This window comes from Micropterus salmoides, unplaced genomic scaffold (assembly GCF_014851395.1).
Source record: "Micropterus salmoides isolate LMB-PRFRI ecotype aquatic unplaced genomic scaffold, ASM1485139v1 Ms_hic_scaffold_11, whole genome shotgun sequence".
Taxonomy (NCBI): Eukaryota; Metazoa; Chordata; class Actinopteri; order Centrarchiformes; family Centrarchidae; genus Micropterus; species Micropterus salmoides.
In genome coordinates, this window is record NW_024040152.1 from 17659424 (window position 1) to 17683307 (window position 23884).

General features: G+C 42.7%; 1 protein-coding gene across 1 annotated transcript; it reads left to right on the forward strand.

Moving 5' to 3' along the window:
• Window positions 1-9839: 9839 nt before the first annotated feature.
• Window positions 9840-23883, forward strand: nr4a3 (nuclear receptor subfamily 4, group A, member 3; the record flags this gene model as incomplete). The annotated part of the gene is made up of 5 exons (XM_038712468.1): window positions 9840-12064; window positions 12712-12882; window positions 16939-17777; window positions 22789-22918; window positions 23741-23883. Coding segments are annotated over exons 1-5 (1386 nt in total), but the record flags the coding sequence as incomplete, so codon positions are not given.
• Window position 23884: the final 1 nt, after the last annotated feature.

The window sequence follows — 23884 nt, forward strand, 5'->3', positions numbered from 1 at the left end:
CATATAACATAAACGTAAAACATATAACAATTTATGATGGTAATACTTAGTGAGTTACAAGGTCATAAAATATTTAAAATTTCATATATATTTACCACAAGTAAACTACAAGGATCATCCGAGTAATCATTCATAACATCTACAGGCAGTGTGTACAGCTTCCATGTCATTTAAGAGTACTTTAAAAGCAACCAGTGAAACCGGCTCCTGAAGATTCAGGACATTTTGTAGCTGATTCCAAGCGCAGGGGGCCACATACTTAAACGCCGCTTTTCCCAATTCAGTCCGGACTTGAAGGACAGATAGTAGTAATAAGTCCTCAGAACAAAGACAATATCTTCCTGTGCCTTTCTTTTTGATGTAGGTCTGTAGGCATGGGGGAAGCAGACCAAGAAGCCTTGTAGACAAGAATGTGCCAATGATTAAGTCTACGGGTGGACAATGCAGACCAACCAACCCGCTCATACAAGGAGCAATGATGAGTAAGGGCTCTGAAGTTTGTAATGAACCTCAGAGCTCCGTGGTAAACAGTATCCAACAGTTTCAAGCTTTGAGAGGATGCATGCATGTATATAACATCGCCATAGTCCGGTACTGACATGAAAGTGGCAGCAACAAGTCTCCTTTTGGCTCCAGTTTCAGCTTCAGTTTTTTTTCGCTAACTGCTGAATGTCAGCTTTAAAATTGCTTTTTTTTATTTTAGCCCTTTGCTCCAACAATCTGTGAATGGCCCAACCTATATTAAAGGCCATACCCTACATTTAGTTCTCAACTAAGGTCTCTCTATATCCAGCCCTGTCAAAGAAGATTTTTGCCTCTATGTATTCATAGGGCAATCATTTTTTATCTTGATTTGCCACACGCTTCTCCTGTCTGCCAAGCTTTTCTTTGCTCCCAAATTTTAACTTATTTTTGTTTGACGAACCCTATAGAGAGGCTCCCATCATAACCAGTATCAAGGCTGCACCATCTTAGGTGAAAACAGAGGAACTTGTCTCTTCATTTAACAGTACTGTATTGGCCATCCTTGCCTCTGTTGTACTGGTCAAAACTAAAAAACATAAGCCTTTGGCTTTACAGTAGCTTAACAACGATAGAGAAATAAGGAGAGCATGCTAAGGCAGAGCGGAGGTGGAAGTGGGATAAATTGTAGATCACATTTCAAATTTTGAAGGATCTCTTGGATAAATACCATGTGAGTGTCAAAAAATCCATCCATCCATCAATCGTCCATACCCGCTTCTCTCACTTATACAGGGTCACGAGGTGGGAGATAAGTGGGGGACTAAAGCCAAGGTTGCAGCCTTGGACAGACTGCCAGTGAGCTCAATACTTCTTCTGATCTTATTGACCAAACCCAGTCATGATCTCAAGGTACTTTTTAGTGTGTTAAACTCTGTGTCAAACTGGATTTTTGAAAAATTCCAAACTGGTATTCAGAGCTCTTCCCAGTACTGAATCTGCATTACTGAGAATAACTAATGACCTCCTTCTAGCTGCTGACTGAGGTAACTGCTCCTTCCTCCTGCTCCAAAATCTAACGGCAGCCTTTGACACAGTAGGATCATTCTATTCTTATTCACAGATTATACCAATGAGCAGGAGTCTCTGGTTCTGCCTTAAACTGGTTTTCAGCATATTTATCCAAAAGATCATTCAGTGTCTCTATTCCCAACTCATCTTCTTCCTCAGCACCCATCTCCTGTGGTGTTCCCCAAGCTTCTATCCTTGGTCCAATCCTAGTCTACATCTATTTGCTTCCGCTAGGCCACATTTTTCAGAAACATATCTTTTCACTGTTCTGTGGATGACACACAAATCTACCTCCCCATAGAGCCTAATTCAACAAACTAACTGACCTAAATAACTGTCTTCACAACATCAAATCCTGGATGGCTGCAAATGTTCTTCAGGTCACTGAAAATAAAACTGAAGTTATTTTATCCCTCTCTCGCTTCTATCAAAAATACTGGAACGCACCATCACGCCCAACTCAAAACCCATCTGGACTGCAACCAACTTTATGAACCTTTTCAATCGGCATCACTGGCACTGCCCTAACCCTGGTTCAAACCATACCTCTCCAACTGCCACCAGGTCATCAGCATCAACAAATCCAAATCAAACACTTCTCCGGTCTCGCAGGGAGTCCCCCAAAGTTCAGTGCTTAGTCCACTCCTCTTCATCCTCTACATGCTATCCCTTGGTCACATCATCCGCCACCATGGACTACACCGTTATGCCCATGACATGCAGCTCTACATCCCCACCAAATCCATCCTGCTGCCATTTACTCCACCCTTATAAACTGCCTCACAAAAATAAAATCATGGATACAAACAAACCTTCTCAAGCTCAACAGTGACAAATCTGAAATCTTCATCATCGGTCCAAAATCCTTCATCAAATCCTGTCAAAACTTCCTCTGCATCAATGGTTCTCCTGTTCCAGCATCCACAAAAATCTACAAACTCGGCGTTATCAAACCAATTCCTTCGAACACCGCATCAGTCACTATACAGAATCTGCATTCTTCAATCTCAATAACATTGCCTCTTCGCACCCCCCTTCCTTCTCAGCTTCTGAAATGCTCATCCACTCACTCCAGCACCAGGACCACATCACGCTCAGTCCTCCTGAGCCAGTTGAGGCTCAGGAGGACTGAGCCAGTCTCACTGCAACTCAGTGTAAATTCTCCTCATCACCTACAAAGCTCCTAATAATCTTGCCCCCTCCTACACGGTCATACTCCCACACAAAACCTCAGACCCACAGACGCCAACCTCCTTAAAACTCATCTGTAATCGATTTAGCCTAACCTGTTTTCTTTTTGTTTCTGTCCTATTTTTATGCTGTTTTGCTTTCAACTTTTAATACTCATCTCTTTTATTTTTTTGCTTATGCTAATCTTGTTTCGTCATTTTTACCATGAAAAGTGCATTTGAGTACATTTTAAAGCTCTACATAAAAAGTATTATTATTATCATTATTATTATTTTACCACAGCTTTTGACCAACATTATTTCTCCTCATCTTTGTCCATTTGCCTCTTCTATTTAAGCACATAAAAAAGTATTTTTTTATTCAAGATTGAAGTTTGACAAACACATCAGTCAGGTAGTAAAATGAATGCATCAATCAATTCTCTGTACTTCTGACCTGGAGAGAGTCATCCATGCCTTCATGACTCCTCCCGCCTTGAATATTGCAACTCTTTACATTTTGGTGGCAGACTTTTTTGCTTTTAATAGAAATAAGTTGATTGGTATTGGAAAAGGGGTAGGCCTAATGACCTAATTGGATCATTTCATAATAACATTTTATTACCTGATAACAGACTAAATGATGTATTATGATTGTGAGTTTAACAATTTGGATCAAAGAGTTGTAACAAGGTAAAAAAAAAAGAGGGAACACATTACCCCCATTCTTGCTTTCCTACTCTGGCATCCTGTTAGCTAAAGTATTGATATTAAAATTCTGATGTTTGTTTACAAAGTGTTAAATAGCTCTTACATTACAGAACTACTGTCCCAACATCACACAGTGAGAGAACTGTGATCGTCTGACCAAATACCTGACTGTCCCGAGATCCAGAACTAAGTGTTATGGAGAAGGGGCTTTCTCTATCGTTACCCCAAAACTACAGAAATTTCTTCCTGCCACCATCCAATTCTCCCCTGCTAAAGAGATTTCCAAGAGTCATCTTTTCCTCATTAGCCCGGATTTGGAGGTCTTGTAAAACTGTGAGTAGTGCACACATACAGGGATTCATAAACACTTGCACAGAAGAACACAGATAAATGCACATGCAAACAAAGAAAACAAACATGAGGCTGGGTTTTACTCACACTGCCACACACCATACAACATTTACACAAAGTGGTGCATCACACTGTCAAATTTCATTGCAGGGGAATAATAAGAGAGGTGATAAATCTGCCATCAAACAAGCAAGGGAAACTACAGAGCATTACGCACAAGCTGCTGTGCATTACCCTTCTCTCCCTCTCAAACACACACATTTTTTAAAAAGTGTAAAAACACATGATAACATCATAAAATGGCCCATAATCTGAGTGATATACAGTACACCTCCTGTGCTGTGGTTCATGGAAACACTTCTCCACAGTTCTCTCTCCTGTCTTTGGGCACCGGTGTGATAAGGCAGTGATGGGTTGTATTACTTCACTTGGGTACTCCCGGGGGGAATCCCCCTGGGGTGTGTGTGTGTGTGTGTGTCCCCACAGAAAGGGAAGAATGCCGCCATTGAGCACCCTGCCATTGCGCCAGCAATCCTCTCCCCCGCAGCCCCGCCCCTTCCCGTCCCTGCTTGCACTCTGACGTACAGTTGGAGCAGATTTGGTGACAAGAAGATAAAAGCCTTCCTCTGTCTCTCTCTTTCTCTGCTTTCCTCTTTCTCCAGTGTCACCAGAGTACTGAGTGCTGTTGCCTTGGCCGTAGACATAGAGAGCTCATTCAAACTGACACAATCACTTTTCACTTCTGCTTTGTGATAAGCCAGAGTTCAGTGTCTCGGTGCAATATGCCCACCATATAGTCAACAGCTTCGTAAATGGAGGCCTAAAGAGGCTACTCAACTGTATATACTACAACCGTGAACTAAATGTGAGAAGTACTATTTTATGCAAAGAACCAAACTTCCTCTATCATAAATCTGACAACAATGACAAGCCTGCAGAGCTCTAACGGTTCAGTACAGAGGCAGCAGACACTCAACCTGTCAGTGCAATTCTATATTGCCAGATAATTCGTTTTAGAAGCCGGAAGAAAAAGAAGACCAAAAATTATTGATTTGATTTGTAGGATTCAATTTGTCTGGCAGAAAACAGTAACACCAAAATTTACTCACCATTCCTTCAAGATGCTTTTGCTGTGTTGTACAAATTGGCCACCTTGTCCACTTTGCGTGAACTTACCCTGCAAAACAGCAAGACAAATGTCAAGCAAATTTAAGAGAGAAAAGGATGGGACCGACCCTGTCTTCAGCAAGGTTTGATTGTTCCCTTTGTCTTATTTGTAAAACAGCTTGGTGAAAGAGTACAACCATCAGATTAAAAGGGAATATTGCATGAATGGCAGTGAGCTCGAGGACAAGGATAGAGGGTACAAAGAACAAAGTCTTTGATAAATAGATTAATAATTTTTAACTTGTGGAATGGTAATATCAATTAACAAAACTGCACACCCGTTTTCCTGTTCCTGAAATACAGCCTTTCTGATGGCAGGAATGGGGGAATGAACTTGGGGGATAAATTCTCAGGGGCACTAACTTCATAGAGGACAAAAGAAGCGTGAAAACATTTGGTTGTAACAGAACACATGCTCTTCCAGTTTTTGTTGCAGAGTTATCTTTTACATTTCCATTACTTATTGTTTGTCGCTTGCAAGCTGGCCCATGAAATAGCACGTTCCTAATGAAGCAAGGAAGTGTATGTTTAGTGAAGCAAAACTAAGAGCAGAGCCAACATCAAAAAAGGAAATGTACTGAACATAGATATTATTTAGAAAGAAACACAAGTTTTGTTTTCTTCAGGGCCAATATTTGGATACTGTCATAAAAGGGTTCACACAGTTACCTTATGGAGAGGGGACTCACCTCCAAAGTTGGGCACAAAAAGCTTAGACACTACAAGGGAATTTGGGGTTTAAAATTATTATTTTTTTGGTTAAAATCAGGTTTATGTTCATCAGCAATGTCCTCCTTGGTGATAAAACAAGTGCTTGAGCTTGTGTGTGTATGTGTGTGTGTGTGAGTGAGTCACCTGACACGCGACGCTGGGTGGACGCAGTTGATTACCCACAAGTCCAATTCTATTAAAAGGACACGGTCATAATCTCTAATCACTTCCATGTCTGGAGGAATAAGAGAGCAGGTTAATCTGGATTACACGTCACCATAGTGAGGTCACAGCCGAGGCAGCTGATTCCCTGACCAGCCAGGAAGAAGAGCGGGAGAGAGACCAGGTGAAACACAAAGAAAGAGGGAGACAGTGAAGCTCATGAGTTATGAAAACAATTCATCCATTTACCAAAGCTTACCCTACATGACATGCACACGTTTACAGATGCTCACAGGGGACATGCAGCAATATGCCATATTAATAAAACAATTATGAAACCCCTTCTATAAAACAAGTCATCTATTTATAAGGGTTTGCTGCATTGCTTTACATTTCTGAGAAGAGGGACAACAGCCCAAGAAGTGCAGAAGACCTTGTGATCTATGCCTATAGGATATGTTTTGGCCTAAAAAAAATTCTGAGAGCTGAAAAGAAATGCAGTGATGCAGTGGGTTCCACTTTTTGCAAGTACTTCAGCAAAACCAGTGTTCGCCTCCATCAGATGGAAGAAACATTACTACAAACTATTCACAACTGTTTCAACAAGTTTGACAGTTGAGCCCCTGGTGGCATGTGATCTGCACGCCCTGCAGCTGCTCCTGACATCCTGGGAATGACCACAGTGCTCTTCAGCATTTATCACTAGTCACTCTTCAGGCATGTTAACAAGCTCAGCAAATAGCTGGATGTTTTGTACATTTCTCTGTATGGGCTACTTGAATGTGATCAACTGGGAGAATTTGGGTCTCATTGTATGTTTTGATGGACAGACGGGACTTTTCTCCATATGCACACATGTATAAGCAAATGTAGCCTGTGGCTTCACTCTCTGCAGGTCAGAGATGATCTCTTTTTAAAAAGTGTAACGCGACAGAGATATTTCCCAGATCAGACGGGTAGCTCTACATATTAGTGAGAGCAATGACAGTGAGTAAAGTGTGCACACTCATCTTCCACGCCTGTTTTGTCATAATAATACCATTATCCTATAACTTGTCGCCCTGGCTGATACACCTTTCCCCCAGCAGCAGAAGCAGCGGCGGCGGTGTAGTTCACTACAGTGCTTTTTATCCCCCGACCGGTCCTCCCAGCTAAAACGCATCAATCAGTGCTCGGCTGCTGTGGAAGCATCGCTGCCCTGCAAAGCCTTCACATTCACAAACCTGTTATATGTGTCTGCTTGACAAGCCGAAGGCTAAATTATCTTCGGGTCTACGGTCTTTTTATCCCCCGCTTTTCCAGCCTTGTTCCAGGATCGAGAGAGAACCTGTGGCAGGCAGTGAGAATTAGCCTACTCTCGACAGCTCCTACAGTTGTTTCTCTCTGGTTATGACGGACACATCAGCTGACTGTGAAACTATCCCACCACTGAATAACAGGTTAACACTGAGTGTGCTGATTTTGGAGCCGGGGCTCATTTCTTTGACTTTAAGGCCCAGGTCGCCTTTTCCGAATGAAAACGGGGACGCGCTTTACGGCTAAAAATACCTGTGTACACTATATTTGGCTTGGCAGGATCACAATCACAACGCTAAAATAGTCGGGCCCGCCCCAATGAATGGGCTCTCTGCTATCTCACTCTTCCTCCGTTGGCCAGGTGCTAAATTTAGTATCAAGGCTTGCGTCAATCACGAGTCTGAGTGCGTCAAGGCTTCCCCCGCCCCCCGGAGCTCATCATTGGTCAGAATCAGGACGTCGACTAAATAATACGGGGCTCTTGATTGGCTGTTATGAGTAATGGCTCTCAGCGGCTCCGGAGGCCCTTTTTTAATTTTGAGGTTGCTGGGTACGCTTGGAGGACGGCTCCTTTTCACATCCTGTTAGCTGGTTGGCTGTAGTATTTCCTCACTCCTGACCAAAGTTATTAAAAAAGGATGAGGTAATCCCATTTACTCTGGCTGCAATTTCCCTTGTGTCAGGACTTGTTTTTAAATAAGTGTCAATGTCTTGACAGAATTAGCCTGGACACTGCCATCTGATCTAAAAAGATTAGGCTACTGAAATAAGTTGATTGGTATTGAAAAAGGGGTAGGCCTAATGACCTAATTGGATCATTTCTAAATAAAATTGTATGACCTGATAATAGACTAAATGATGTATTATGATTGTGAGTTTAACAACTTGGATCAAAAGAAAGGTCATAAAAATAGCTGAAAAGAAGAAATTCAGATATCCTATGTGTTGATTTTAACTGACGGTGCTGCTCATCAGTCTGTCATGACAAAATAACACGGCAGCGACTTTGTGGTCTCAAGGCACAGAGTCTATATTGACCATCTTCACATACAGGCTCATGTGTCTCAGGAAGCATGAGGTGAAGTAGAGGCAACCATCCGTTCAAGACACATTAAGACATGTTGGCATAATGCAGGAAGTAGGCTACTTAAAATATTATTAACATTAGCCTAAAAATGTTCCTGTCGTCACATCAGAAAACACACAAACCACAACAAACATTCAGCGTCTCGCTCAAGTACAACCAGTAAAAGTTGTAATACCACAACGTAAAAATACAGCGTTACACATAAAAAGTCCTGCATTAAAAATTGACTTAAGTTAAAGTACAAATCTGTACAAGTATATACTAAAGGTAAAATTACTTATTATTATGTAAAATTATTATACTTATGTAAAATTACCAATTTCAAATTGTTATGTTTCTGTGGATGCTGTAACACAGAAGAAGCATTTTAATGTTGTAGCTGGCCATGGAGCTAATTTTAAATCTTTTATACACTGTAGTTAGTTTGTAAATGCATCATTTTTTGTAAGACATATATGCTATGTTTTGCATAAAATCCTGAATCTGCAAAGTAACACATAAATATAGCTGTTTGAAAATGTAGTGGAGTAAAAAAGTGTAACATTTGTCTCTAAAATGTAGGAAAGTATAAGTGCAGAGTAGCATAAAATGGAAATACTCACTAAGTACCTCAACATTTAAAAGTAATATTACTTTTTGCCACTAAAACTTTTCTTGGTGGTGACTAGTGATTTGGCCTGATAAGTGTTATGATTGTGATTGTGATTATGATAGGTCTATATTATATTGTGTATTAATTGCATACTTAGATTAGATTCCCACTGATAAGACTGTGTAAAATTGGTAGGCATAGTTTTCCAGCAAATTAAAATTTTGGGTTTGGTTTTGTAAAAGCTTTTGAATTTGCTTTCATTTTAATGATGAGAATAAAATTTTGACTAAGGAGGGAGGCAAGGTGTGTGCTTGCTCGCCCGACGGATCCCCCTCGGCTTCCTCCCCTACACCCATCAAACCAACGCCTCTCTCTCTCTCTCTCTCTCTCTCTCTCTCTCTCTCTCTCTCTCTCTCTCTCTCTCTCTCTCTCTCTCTCTCTCTCTCTCTCTCTCTCTCTCTCTCTCTCTGTATCTGGCACGGCGTGCGGGTCTTATGTGTCTGGTACTGTACTGAGAGAGAGAGAGAGAGAGAGAGAGAGAGAGAGACAGAGGGAGATCTACTTTGGGTGACGTCACCTCTCCCATGGCGTCACATTGACGTAGCGCATACCATGCCTCTGTGTGGAGGCAGAGCCCACATAAATGCACTATTTGACTTTCTCCCCTCAGACGGCGCACATAAACAAACCCGCGTTACAACTCCACACTTTGCAAAGCACACATCAGCACTGACAACACTCAGCTCGCGGGAACGGACGTAGACACACTCCTTTCTACCGGGAGTTCTTAATTTATTTATTTTTTCGGCTTCGTTTTTTTTTTTTTACTTCGTGAATTTAGAAAAAGTAAAAGGAAGAACAAGAAACTTTTTTGTCGCCAATGCGCCACGCTCCTCTCCAATATTAGGCTAATAAGAGGTTTTTAAATATTTTTTCCCTCTACGTTATTTCGACTCTTGGTGATTATTCTGGATGGAAATAGGATACTTCATGCGAGGTTATTACCACATGTAAAGACGGAACCGCTACAGCAAACCAGTAAGTAAATTGTGAATGAATGAGTCCATGACATTCTTCCGTACAGCGTACTTCTTAGATTGCCAGACTCATACAGAACCAAAACATATTAACCCTCAGCTGCGTCAATGCATGTTATATTAACTAAATCGCATGTGGTGTTGAATAGACATTAATAACATCACCTGTGTCTGGTTTGTCCAACTTTGTGCGGCTATATAACCTGTTGATCTGCCAAGCTCCACTGCGAGTACAGCTGCTCATGTTGTCTGTCCGTGTGGTTTCTCCGAGAACAAATGAAGCTAAATTAGAATTTAATTTGCGCTAGGAAGGTATCTTATCCTTTCTGGTTGTCATGGAAATGAGATGCCTCTCACTCACACAATGAATAGTGGAGTCAGACGCACTAATGGTCTGAGAGGAGAATAGTCTAACCTACATTCAGTCAGGAGCTGAGAGAGAGGAGAGTTAAAGCTCTTTGATTTTATGCCATGTGGGGTTGTTGTTTTTTGCCTCATCATGTAGGATTTTCTGTTGTGCTGTTAATGAGTGATTTATAAGATTTAGCCTACATGGTGTGTTTGTGGGATAGTGGGCTTGTTTGTAGGCTATGTCACTGACAGGCAAGTCCACGATTAGGCTATTACAGTAGCCTAAGTATCAATGTGATTCTTAACCCTGGTTTGCTTTTTGGGGATTAGAGCTCCACAAAAAAGGTGATAGTTGTTTTCCAAAACTGGTGGCCAGTTTTAAATGTCAGCAGTCTGACTGTCTCTAGGAGGACACGGCCTCTCATCCCACTGAAAGCAGGAAAAACACCCTTGCCACATTACATTTCTGAAGCCTTCTGTTATATACATCTGATGACAACAGACGCTGTTATCTACAGCAGCTGCCAAGGCTACCCAATTTATTGTAAGAAACAGCCACTGCTGAGTTAAGGTACTTGAGCAACTTTCTTATTTTACCTTTCCTACTTTCACGCACTCAGGTTAACGCACGCACGCACGCCGCGCACGCAGCCACTTCTGATAGTCTCCCTCTCAGGGCTGATTTACAGTAGGCCTATACTCACATATTTCTCTGGTCTCCCCTTTATGTCCCCTCTTTTCTCTGTCTCTGTTTGCTGGAAGCCTCGCGCTGTCCGGGGTTATTGGTGCGAGGGGCTACCGGGGGCTACCGGCGCTCCGGGGCGCGTGCTTTGCAGCTCTTGTGTCGTTCTCTTGGTTACCGGTGCGCGCAGGGCCAGAGCCCCACCGACTGTCTCGGCCTGAGAAGAAAGCCAGAGGGGAGTAGTTTGCTCATTTAGAAAAAAACAGAGTGAATGTCTCACTTTGCAGATTATTGTGAATATGGCATTTAATTTTCCCTCTTTAAATCCCCACAAAGGTTGTGACAAGAGCTAATTTACGCATAATTGTGCTCTTGACTTCAAGTTTATGTAAGTGAATCAGGCTATTTAGTCTTGTATCAAAGAATATGTTATTTCTGCTGCTGCTGGAAACAACTAGATTTTTTTTCTGCACTCCAATGGCACCACACATAATTGAATAATGCCTTAACTGTTCCAAATCAACCCTAATTCAATAAATATACACAACCTTACTTGTTTGTTTACTCTGGTTTGTCTTTTTTCTTTATTTCAACATATTTGAAGTCTCTGGCATTCAGTATGCATAAAAGTCATATCCTGACCAATGAACCATCATAAGAGTTCATAGAGGTCCACGGTTTCCTCTCAGAACTGGTATGTAAGTTTAGAGTTAGCTCTGTCTATCTGTCCAAGAGGACGAATTTGATCTGTTGACACAAAGATAAGATACGAGGGCAGTCTACAGGTGCCTGTAGAACTGAGCGTCGGTTATGGGGGCTGTGGCTCGTCAACACACAACATTGAGACGCTTACCGGGAGATCGAGTGGTATCTCGACTTGACCGTATACCAGAGGGTCTGTGTCTTGAAAAGAGAGGTGGAGAAAGAGAGAGAGAGCGTGCGTAAATAAGTGAGCGTGTGACAGAAAGGGGGCGCTCTGGGCCTTGAAATCCTGCGGCCACAGTGCGCCCTGCTGCAGTGAGAGGGAGTTGGAGGCGCACGGCACACAGGAGTCCACTGGTTTGGTTTCAGGTCCGACTCTCCAAAATTTACAGATTTCTCCCTGGCTCTGGATGAACCCTGAGCAGGCGAATGCGGTGGCGATCAGAGGCAAGAAAAACGGTGGCCTGGAGGCACTGGCACAGACTGCTTTTTTAAAAGTTGTCAGTTTTGTAGGTCTGTATTTGTGGAAGTTGTGTATAGTTTTTAGCCTGGTTTATTGTGTCTTTTGTAGCGCAAAATTTTAATTGTTATAATAAGGGAGCCTTGCTTTGTCTTAGAATGAAACTTGTCGCCCACGTAAGTGTAAGTCTTGATATGAGCTAAAAGTCCTCAGTTGTGGTTCATAATATTCTCTTTGTAGCACGCATTTAGTGTCATACTTAATGCCAAAACGTTTAATTTAAACGCGTAAATCTTCCTTTACTTTGTGTTTCCTATGGTTTCTATACCGTTTCTGCCTCTGGCATCGCGTTCTGATGTGCGCACAGCAGTTTGCATGTACTTTCATCTTTCTGTTTCTTTTCATCCGATTTGCTGACTTTCTAAAAAAGATAATTATCTCTTTTTGGTCTAAAATGAAATCGTATTTATCGTATTTGTCTTTAAATTGTGCCAACATTTCTCTTAGCTCGAATGTTTTGGGATGTTAAGACTGTTGTAAATATCAGTGAAAAAATGTAAAACAATCTGTCAATTCTAAATCTGCCTCCAAGTGTGATTTTTGGTACCTGATGGTCGTTGAGTCGAGGGTACGATATACACACCTTTTTATTCTGCCTGCCGCCACATGACTGGCTGTAACCCAGGCATCTGTCCTCCAGACACAGGTTCGGAAGAGCGAGCCCAGCCGAGCTCGGAGCTTCGGCGACCGGACACTTCCTCTGCGACGCCCGCCGAGTCATCCCTGCTCCAGGAGTCCTGTCCCGGCCGCAGCCACGCCACCCCTCAATCCCGGACACCCAGCACCATTCAGCGCGAAGCTCTTTCACCAGGTACAGACCCGAGCCTTTCCTTTTCAACATCATCAATTATTTTTCTTTCTTTCTTTCTTTCTTTCTTTCTTTCAGCTGATGCTTTAAAGTCAGTGTGACTGTTGTGGCTCAGATCAGTATTTGTGCACCTATTGTGGTGTGAGAGGCGTTTGCTTATGTTTTATTGTAAAGGGCAAAAAATGTCAACTGTGAACTCAGAATTTAACTGAGCTGATATGTTATGTTTTAGCTCATTTTGTGATTTTTAATATAAGGAGACATCCTTATATTAAAAATCACTAGCAAATCCTAAAGTTTTTTTCAACATGCTCATGCATCTGTGTGTTTGTGTCAGCTGGCAAATGCGGACTGAGTTGACATTTCAATCATTAGACAGACGAGCAGAAATAAGAGACTTTTGAGACCAGGCACACCTAAATTCAGACGCTGTGGGCGAATCACATAGGTCATAGACATCGATCCTCCTAATGACTCAACCACCTTTTTCAAAAGCCTTTATGACTAAAACAAACCAAATAATGGCTATATCTTTTGTACGTTGTTTCAGTTACAGTTTTGTTTATGTTTTATTTTGTCTCCACATAATTTCATCTCTGTCCTTGATAAATTAAAGAAGTAATAAACCCTTAAAATAATAGGCTTAAATATAGATATTTAACATACAGTCAGTGGTGGCTTTGTGCGTGTGTGTGTGTGTGTGTGTGTATTTCTGTATTAAAATCATCAATTAACTGTGTTAGGCCACTAAATTCAAACAAATTATGTCATGATTCACTGACCCCCCAAAAAATCCTGTGTTTTTGTATTTATGTCTGCAACTTCATGTTTTTATTTGTTAGATCTATGGCATTCTGACAATGAACAAGCGCGCTCAGTTATTGGAACAGCTGCAGTTTGTCCAGTTGAAATGCACACCTCGAGGTTAGAGACTGTTTCCCTTCGACTCACTATGCTGCACCACCTGTGTCTGACTCTGCTTGGGTTGTCTGTCCTTTTGCTTGCAAACACACACACACACACACACACACACACACACACACACACTGCTTGCATGCAAGTGTAAAAAAAAAAGGTAATCTGATGGTGGTGTTGGAGTGTAGAAGGGTTTCCTACAGATTTGCTTCAGTGATATAAAAATGAAGACGCTCCACTTATACAATTATATTTGTATTGGTGAGTGTGTTAGAGAGAGAGTGTGCACGCTTGTGAGCATGGGCGTGTGTCTGTGTGTGTATTTCTGCGTGAATGCTAGGCACATCACCAGATGTAAAGCGCCAAAGAGGATGAGACGTTTGCAGACACAAGTGCAGGTTTTACAGGTTCTTCTCAGGATATGGGTGCATGTTTATTGGCAGAATGAGCGCATACGGGTTCATGTTGACATCTTGAACATTATTACTGATTAAAATATATGCGTGTATGCCAACAGCTCATCAAAAGCTTCTTTCTTCACCTGACACACACACACAGACAAACATCACAGTCCGTATAGTTTGAAGTAACTGTCAGCTGTCAAGTATATTTGTTTTACAACATTTTTCTATATCTCTCTGTCTCTCTTTTTATCTTTCATCTCTTCTCAGGCATCAACATGCAAACCTATTGTATTTAAATATATATGTGTGCACATAGCTGCTGCTGCTAAGACAGGTGCAGTAAGTCTTAAACGCCCCCAACACACACACACTGAACCCCAACACTGATCCGAGGCTTGACCTACTGACACAACACAGAGACCCACAAAGTTCACCACTGTACTCTCCACATCTCAGTTCATTTTTTTTCTCTGGTGTCTTTCGTCTTCCTCTGATGCCTAATCAGTTGCAAAAGTATTTTGGTATAGCTCAGAAAGGCCCCATGACGCCCATGATGCTGCATGTGTGTTTTTCCACGTGGGTTTAAGAGCTGGTCACTGGTGGAAGAAAGAAAAAACTTGATGACGTTAAGCACAGGCAAGGCCTACAGCTTGACTCATGTCCTCAATTAAAAACAAAAATCTTGCAGCTTGATATTCCCACTGAGACACACTGTAGGCCTGTCTGTCTGTATGTGATGTGTCTGATGAGTGAATTTTCAGAAAATAATTTATACTCGAACTTTCATATTACCCAAGAAAATTTTGTTTTTAGTTTGGGATTATTTTAAAATGAATTGTTGTCATTTTTCCCACCAGGTCCAGTTTGAGAGGTCAGCTTTCTTTTGACCTTTTGTTTCTTGGCTATGACAAATAGGCTTACACCAAATCAATTAAAATCATTAAAATTAAATAAAAATAAAAATAAAGTTATGTATAGATGAGTGTCTCTCCCATTGTTGTTTTTTTTTGTTCTCATTTACTTAGGCTAATTAACGCTTTGAGTCATCCTTTTTGTTTTTCGAGCCCCCACAGCCAACATGCTAGCTGCCCCTCAGGTATAAATTAATTGGAGTCAGAGCGGCTGAAATGAATGCGTCACTCTGTCTGCTTCTGCCATGAGTGACATTCATGTAGTTTATTAGGCATATATGGCTGCAAACTAAATGCTGTAGGCTATTTTCAAAGTGTATTATTATTAGCTTATGAGTAGAAGTAGCCTAATACATGGAAATATGAAAAGGGGATTTTACATTTACAGGACTTTTATTTTGTTAAAAAAGGATTGGCTTTTTTTTTTTTTTTTTTAGTGTAGCACAGCAGGAAAAAACTTTAATTCACTGACGGAGCCGTAGTGCGCCCGTTTGGATGGAGGTATTTGTGAGTGCTTGAACAACAGCAGGACCGATATGTCCAGTATTTGACTAGACAAACATGACGCGCGGGGAACGGGGCGATTACGGCAGAGCTCGCGCATGCTGGGCGTCAATGGGAGCAGCGCTGTGTTGACAGTTCCCCTGCTCTGTAGCGACGAGCAAACACCACAAAACCCTGGCTGCGCTGACAGTCATAACTGATTAGCCCGCACATACACACACACACTCACGTGCGCGCTCAGGGGCACGCATGCAAACGCAGGTGGAGTGAATTACGTAAGGGGTTTGATAAGACAAGACCATTTAGTCCACACTCAGACACAAACAGATGATGAGGTGGTGACCCGTGCTGTGACAGAATTAAATCAAGTGGAAAACTCGAGAAATACCGACTGGCGTCTGCAGTAGTTAGAGGAAATATCTGTGTGTTTTTTTGTGTGCGTGTGTGTGTGTGTGTGTGTGTGTGGGTTGTGCAGCAAGCATCCAGCACCACCATGGGGTTCCATTATTATTTAATGTTATCTCATCTGTTTTGCCATCTGACTAACCAGAGAATAACCACCCACACACGTGTGCACAGACGCAAACCCTACACACACACACACACACACACACACACACACACACACACACTCCTGAAACTTAGCATTTCAGTATTTGTTAAGTGAATTGGATCTTTGCTATGACTGCTTTGCCTCAGAATTGCGCACTGATGAAGTTGCAATGCAGTTTCTGTTTCTTACTAACTGTGTGCAGAATCAGCAGGGTCTGAAGTTGTGTGTTCATGCTCCAAATAGTTCTACTCCACTTATTCAGTGAAGTGCAAGAAGTGTTAAAACAGGAAATTGAGTAAATGGCAGTAAATGGAAAGATTTGTTCAAAGTTTTTTTCATATTCCTTGAAAGGTGCATTCAGAAAACCTTTGTAACACTTCATAATCTTAAAAGAGCTTTTAAAAAATGCCTGTTCCAATAGAGCTGTGCAGACGTTTTTGGTCATTCACTGTTTAATCGTTGACCCTGTGTAGCACTACCCTTGTGTGCATGTGCCTCTAGCAGATTATGTACCCTGTAGATTTACTGTTGAGTTGTTTCTGTATTGTGCTTTTGTGGGCAATCTTCTTCTGGGAGTCCTGCTTTTCTGTTTAAATCAGGTTTACTAATACATCATTAAACTTTCCTCACTCACTAATGATTATGATGATTAATGTACAGCTGTACTCTACTAACAACATGAACTGCTTTTTGTATGAAACATTTTTGGAGTACATGTGGTCTGATGTGCCACGCAACTCTAACCTACGTGTGTGCTCTGTCTCCCTGGCAGACATGCCCTGTGTGCAGGCTCAGTATGGGCCTGCCCCTCCAGGCTCAGCCTATTCTGGCCAGTCCTTCAGTTACCAGGGCGACAGCTACAGCTCTGACCTCATGACCCCTGACTACACCAAGCTGGAACTGGGTGATGGTGACATCTCTGCCGCCGCCGCCACTACCTCCCTCCCCAGTTTCAATGTCTTTGTGGAGGGCAGCTACGAGCCCAAATCCTCCTGCCTCTACCAGATGCCTCCCCACAGGCCCACCATCAAAAAGGAGGAGGAGAGTTACCCAACTGCCCCGCCACTGGAGGCCATGTCCTCCTCCACCATGTACTTTAAACAGTCTCCCCCGTCCACCCCCACCACCCCATCCCTGCCGCCTCAGCCTGGCACCTCCTTCTTGTGGGAGGAGCACCCCCTCGCCCCGCCATCACACCCCCACTCTCTTGGCTCCAGCTTGGATGCAGGCCCCCTCAAGTCGCCCCGCTTTCCGCACTTCTACCAGCACTCGCCACCCCACAGTGGCGGTAGCGTCGGAGGTTATGAGAGTCTGGGTGGAGGGCTGGTTCGCACCTCTTCCTCTTCCTCCTCCTCCTCCTCCTCGATCTCCCATCATCACGGTCCACCCCTGGAGCAGCCCATGTACCAGCTGCACCGCGGGGCCGGGGGCAGCAGCCTCGCCTTCCGCTCCCTGGCTCTTGGGCCCTGTGGCCCCCTATTAGGAGACAGCCTGCCCTCACCTCCGCCACGTTGCCCCCAAGGAGAGGGCACCTGTGCAGTGTGTGGGGACAATGCTGCCTGCCAGCACTACGGCGTACGCACATGTGAGGGATGCAAGGGCTTCTTCAAGGTAAAGACCATTCAAAGCTAATAAGTTGCACTGTTGCAGTTTGAAGCTTTCAGTTTTTATTTTAAAACCAACATCAACATCCGCTTGTTCCTGCTCTGTGTGCCTTCAGTCCCACCAACAGACACACAACCAGATGCACACACTCAAACATAACTGACATACCACCTTAAAATATCACCCACTATCGAGCTGCAAAATTGACTGACGTATTTAAACTATTTGATTGCATTTGCTTCGCTCCCACTCTACACCCTTCTCTGCACTCTCTAAAACGTCTTTAGAGTCATTATGAAAGCACAACACACCCACAAGGGGTCATCTCTCCCGGCAACCAAGTGGGCAAAGTGTGTGTGTGCGTGCATGTGATTGCTTGTGTTACGTGAGAACGCAGGATGATAAAAACACATTCTCACTCAAACAAACAGGGACAATTGCCCTCCATGCTTGATGCTCAGCCACTCACTCAGAAATAAAGTGCAGTGATAGCCCAGTGGAAAAGGACTCCTCCTTCACATTAGCATGTTTATAGTGAATCAGTGGCCACAAAATTGACCACAATTCACTGACATAATCCTTGGGACGATATGAGTCAGTTTGAGATTCAGTCCGTCAAATGATTACTTCTCAACTCGCTGTCTCAGATGTTACCGCACACATGCACACAGCATTCATAGTTTAACATCACCAGGAAACAGTTTTTAGTCAGAAATTTTCATTCAGTCATAAAACACAACATAGACATAATAAAACACTTCTCTGGCACGTGCATGTGGTACAATGCTTCATTAAAAATACAGTAAATTCACACTGAAGTGATTTCTTTGCATAGTTTTTGAATTACAACGTTTTCAGGCACACTTGTAAGCGGTCCGATTAGTTGCATGAGACAAGAGAGCGAAATTAAGAGACAGCAAAAGGGTGCCAACACAGAGGTAATTGAATAATGCCTCTGGTAGGTAGAAATGAATTATCCTTCTTTTCAATTAGTTTCACAATTTGTTTTTATTTAGTAATTAATGAAAGCAGTGTCTGGTGGCAGCAGGCCGCGGGCTGTCTGCCTGCTGCAGCGCACACAGCAGCAGCCACACAGCCTGTCAGACCTCGCTATGTTTCCTTTACACACATGCAGATGTAATCAACCATGCCCACACAACATATGCACACAACCACACATTCGTACAGTAGCATGTACACATTTCTCAGTCTGTTACATGCTGAATTAGGGATGCAGCAGCAAAAACTGAAATATGCCTTTCACACACCTGCTCTTTTTCATATTCATATTATCAGGCACATTAACTCCATTATCCTGATGGTTCTATTGTCCCCTAAAAATATTTTCCTGATTATATTTAATTATCCCTGAATAGTTATTACACATTAAACCATAGCAGAGGCTTCCTGTAAATGATTGTTATTTCATTAGTGCAATTTGAAACACATTTTCACTTTGAATTAATTTTATCTCTTAAACAAGTAGTTCAGTTTTTCCTGTATTTATTATTTTGGCAGAATAATGTAGTCCATTCACTGGTTTCCATTAATTTAGTGAACCTATTCACTAAATTCAGTGAGTTGGAATTTTTTAAATTAAAAACTATATCTCAGTTAGTATAATACAAACATTAAAAGGTGACCTGTTTTATGCACCAGCTGTCCTAGTTACTCTAGCTGTGCTTTTATAGGTGAAAATATACGGTCAGCTCAGTTCACTGCTCACAATTTTTATTCTCCATTGCTTGCATAGCACGTGAGTCAAAGAAAAGTTGGGAGGTGGTCTAGTGGGGAAAGAAGACAAAAAAACATGGTCACAAATTAAAGGAACAACCTGTCAATAAAAAGATGTTTCTGTGCACCAGGGTTCATGACCAATGAGAGAATATCTCATAGAGAAATGGTGTTTATCCCTCCAATAGAGTTGGCAAGCAGCACTAAAGCTGTTCTGGAGGCTTGTGGTGGCCTGACTCCACTCTATGACACTTCATGTTGGTTATTCCTTTAATTAATCACCCATCTGTATGATACATATAAGATGATAATTCATCATTCATCATTCATTCATGTTCATTCATTCAGTGAAAAAATTAAACCAGATAAACGCCCATACACACACACACACACACACACACACACACATATATATATGGCTTCGCACTTTGAACCAGGTTATAAAAGTGAAGTCAAGTTTCCTTAAAGAAAACAATAAAATACAATCAATGATACCTAGACTTTTTACTTTAAACCACCCTTGCACTTTCTGTATGGACAGAGAAAGAAAGGTTTGATTGCTTCTGATTAAGAAGCAGAGGAGAGAACGGGACAGAAGAGACGGAGAGAGGAGAAGGGGGAACAAAATCCCTAAAGGCTTTTTATTTAAGCCAAGGCTATTAGTACTTGTTACATGTCAGGAATCTGCTTCGGCATGCCTCCATCCAACCCCCCACAGCATGTGAGCTTCTGGAAGCATGTGTGTTCATTTGTGGATGTGCTTTTAGTGCTCATAACTCATTCCTCAATTCTGACTCTCAATGTTTAACTGAGCGTTTTTTTCACTTGAATTAAGTCCTTGCCCACACAAAGCCACCACCCTGAAATTTCAGTTTCTGATACCAATCAAATTTTAAATTAGTCATGTTTTATTTGTAATGAAGTTCAGCCACTAACATCGGGTTAAATTAAGAGACAGATGAGATTAATTAAAACTAGAGTACTCTTACACATCCACTCATATACAAACAATGTGGCCGCAATAACCAGGCGATGTACAGAGCACAAGAAGGATCTACAGATTTATCCAACGAAGGTTAATCAAGGGCAACCTTCGTTGGATAACTATGACCTGGATGACTGAGAATCTTCATAGACATCTACAGATTTAATAATCATATTGTGATAATTTCATCTGTGTGTTTGCTGTGTGTGTGTGTGTGTGTGTTCACCTGCACGCATATGGAATCCCATTGATGAGTATCAGACTAGTTAGTATTATCTTTGATATGTAGGGTCTCTGCTGAGACGCCAGTCATGCTCCATGTTGCTTATTAGAAAGCAAAGTCATGAGAGCTCCAACCACAAAAACACACACACACACACACACACACATGCAAACACACACATGGACAGCAGTGGAGAGAGACAGGAGTGAACAGGAGACAGGCCAGCACTCACTCATGAGAACTTAATTTCCCAGAACCTTAATTGATCATTTCAAACTAAGGCTTTTATTGGAACCAGCTATCTTAGAAATTAGGCCCTAAGGTCACTGAGGGGTAGAACTTCCCCTTCAACCAACCTCCAGTGTGAACTCTGGTAGGCTGGTGGGTTTACACCACTACTTTAGCTCAAACCCCCAATATGCTGCAGGAAAAACACAAGATCTTATTGCAAAATATGAGAGTCCCAGTTAGACTATCCTTAAAATCCAAATGTATCACTCCACACCAAAAGCTGACAGAACTCAAGCATGTTAATTTGACTTTGTTGTTGGACAACATAGCCTACATACAACAAAGAAATGAACGTTGTTTTGGCCTTGGTGCAGACATGTAAATGTTTAGCTACATGCGTGTTCCATGTTGATTTTGCATCATCCACACTGTCATGCAACGGTTCCACTAAACTGATGCTATTTTTCCTCAACCACATTAATGACCATAACTAACGTATCCCAGCGCGCGCGGGTCACCGAGCATTGAAGGGAAGAGATGGAGACATTCACAGCAATCTTCGGTGCCATGGCAACGACTCTCATCCGGCGCTGGCGCCCATTACGCGCCAGTTCCGCTCGCGCCGGAGCATATGGAATAATTGGTGTGTTATTGGTCTCCCGGGGGTACGGACATGTGTGGCGCGAGGGGTTCCTAATTGGATGTATTTGTTTTGATGTGTTTTAGAGGGCGTTAAAGAAGAGGAGAAGCCGCGACACTTTTTGTGTGTGTACCGGTTGTTTAATTTACAGTTTGTTCTGGTACTGCTGAATGGACTACTGGAGTCATAGCTTGACAGCGTATAGGCTACAAACTCTAAACACTTAGTAATCATAGTAGCTATAATTGTATTATTTCTGTTATTTATTTTTTGCAAACGTAGGCTAATTGTTTCGTTGTAACAGATTTGCAACTCAGGCAAATGCTTGCCCAAGAGTTTAAATCATTCTCTGAAAGACGCCTGTAAAGATTGGCTATACGCCTCAGAGGGCCTCAGAGGGTTTATCCCACACCGGCACTGATAGCCTTGTCTGTGGTTTATTATTAAGAATAATTACCTAACTGCTTAGGCTACTTTATAGTTTCTTAATTTATTGCAGTGCAGTGTGGGGATGTAGTAGGCTATAAGCCAGTGTCTAACTGTAAGACTGTAAACAGCCTACCTCTATTTCTGCTCATGGAGGTTTTCATTCCACTTGGCATTGATAGGCTACACAACTTTATCCCAAGCGCACTGGTGCGTGCCCGCACGGGAGCGTCCAAGCATTCAGCACCATCTCTGTTATTGTTGTCTTTCGTCCGCGCGGGGAGCGCACTACACCCCACGTGGCCCGTTTCTGATTTTATTTTAATAAGGTCAGTAATAATGGCGCGAGTCAGCCGAGGAGAAAACAGCTCCCGCGGGGCCCATTGAGAGAAGCGCGATGCGCAAGGCCCCCGAGGTGCCACGAGCTGACCCTCGAGCATCACAAACAATCTGATCAGGCAGCTCTTGCTGCCGCTGTCCCCCTCTCTCGCGGGAACCGCCTCTGCACGCCACGCGCCCGGTCCCCATTGTCAGCTTCGGCGCTAATAAAATTGTCCCTCCTGCAGGCGAGGCTTGTTGGGAAATTAATTTTATCTAATTATACTGATGTCACCGCCGCCTTTCAGCGCGTAATTAAAATCTGACCTGCGAGCTTCTGCTTTCATTCTTTGATGGGGAAGGAAGGAAAAAACAGAAATTGAATTAAACAAATCAAATATTAGGTGGTTGATTGTGTTTGGAGGCTGATTATCGGTATGCCTGTTTCCTCTCTCCCCAGCGCACAGTGCAGAAAAACGCCAAGTATGTGTGTCTGGCCAGTAAGAACTGTCCTGTGGACAAGAGAAGACGCAACCGCTGCCAGTACTGCCGCTTTCAGAAGTGTCTCAGTGTCGGCATGGTGAAGGAAGGTAAGAGCAACGAAGTGACCACTGAAAACGTTTTAAACATGCAGGGCAGCCCATGCCCACACACACACACACACACACACACACACACTCATCTCCATGGTGCACCACAAACCTGTCCTCTAGTCCTTGATGATAAAGTTTGTCTCTGCACTCAGGGTTTAATGGACCGGTAATGACCAGGTCTGTGGCAGCATCACACACATCCCGGAGCAGTAACTTGTCCTCTCTCTCTGGTGGAGGAAGAAAGTAGAAAATACACCATACCAATTAGTGCCCATCACCTTTTAAACCTCTGAATCGGGATTATTACACAAATGTATTTTAAAGCTTTGAAAGAGACACAGAGGTGCTCAAATATTTTCACACTTTCCATCTCTCCATTTGTGTCATCACCTCTGATACAGCTGACTGTTGCTCCATGGTGGAGATGTTTTACTGATGTGTAGCATGGCAATTATGCTGCTCTCATTTCCCTGAGGTTTCTCACCTGTCTCTCTCTCACACACACACACACACTCTCTCTCTCTCTCTCTTTCACACACAAACACAAACAAACCCACACACCATACTCTCTCCTCTATCCCATTAACACATGACTGCAGCCGGTAGAACAGCTCCACTGCCATCTGCTGGCTTGTAGCCTCTTGTGTAGGGATTGTGGGAATGTTGGAGAGCTCCTGGAAAAAGCCTCCCTTCAGTCATGATCTTACCATAACCATATCAATAAGAGAATAGAAGTTCTTTGTGCATGCCTCATGAATATTACCAGATTCAACTGAACAACCTCTTCATTGTTGTCAATTCTCATTCTCTGGTTCACAGTGGTACGTACTGATAGCTTGAAGGGGCGCCGAGGCCGTCTGCCTTCCAAACCAAAGAGCCCCCTGCAGACAGAAGCGTCTCCTCCATCTCCCCCCCTCAGCCTGCTCTCCGCTCTGCTCAGGGCTTATTCCCACTGCACGCCCC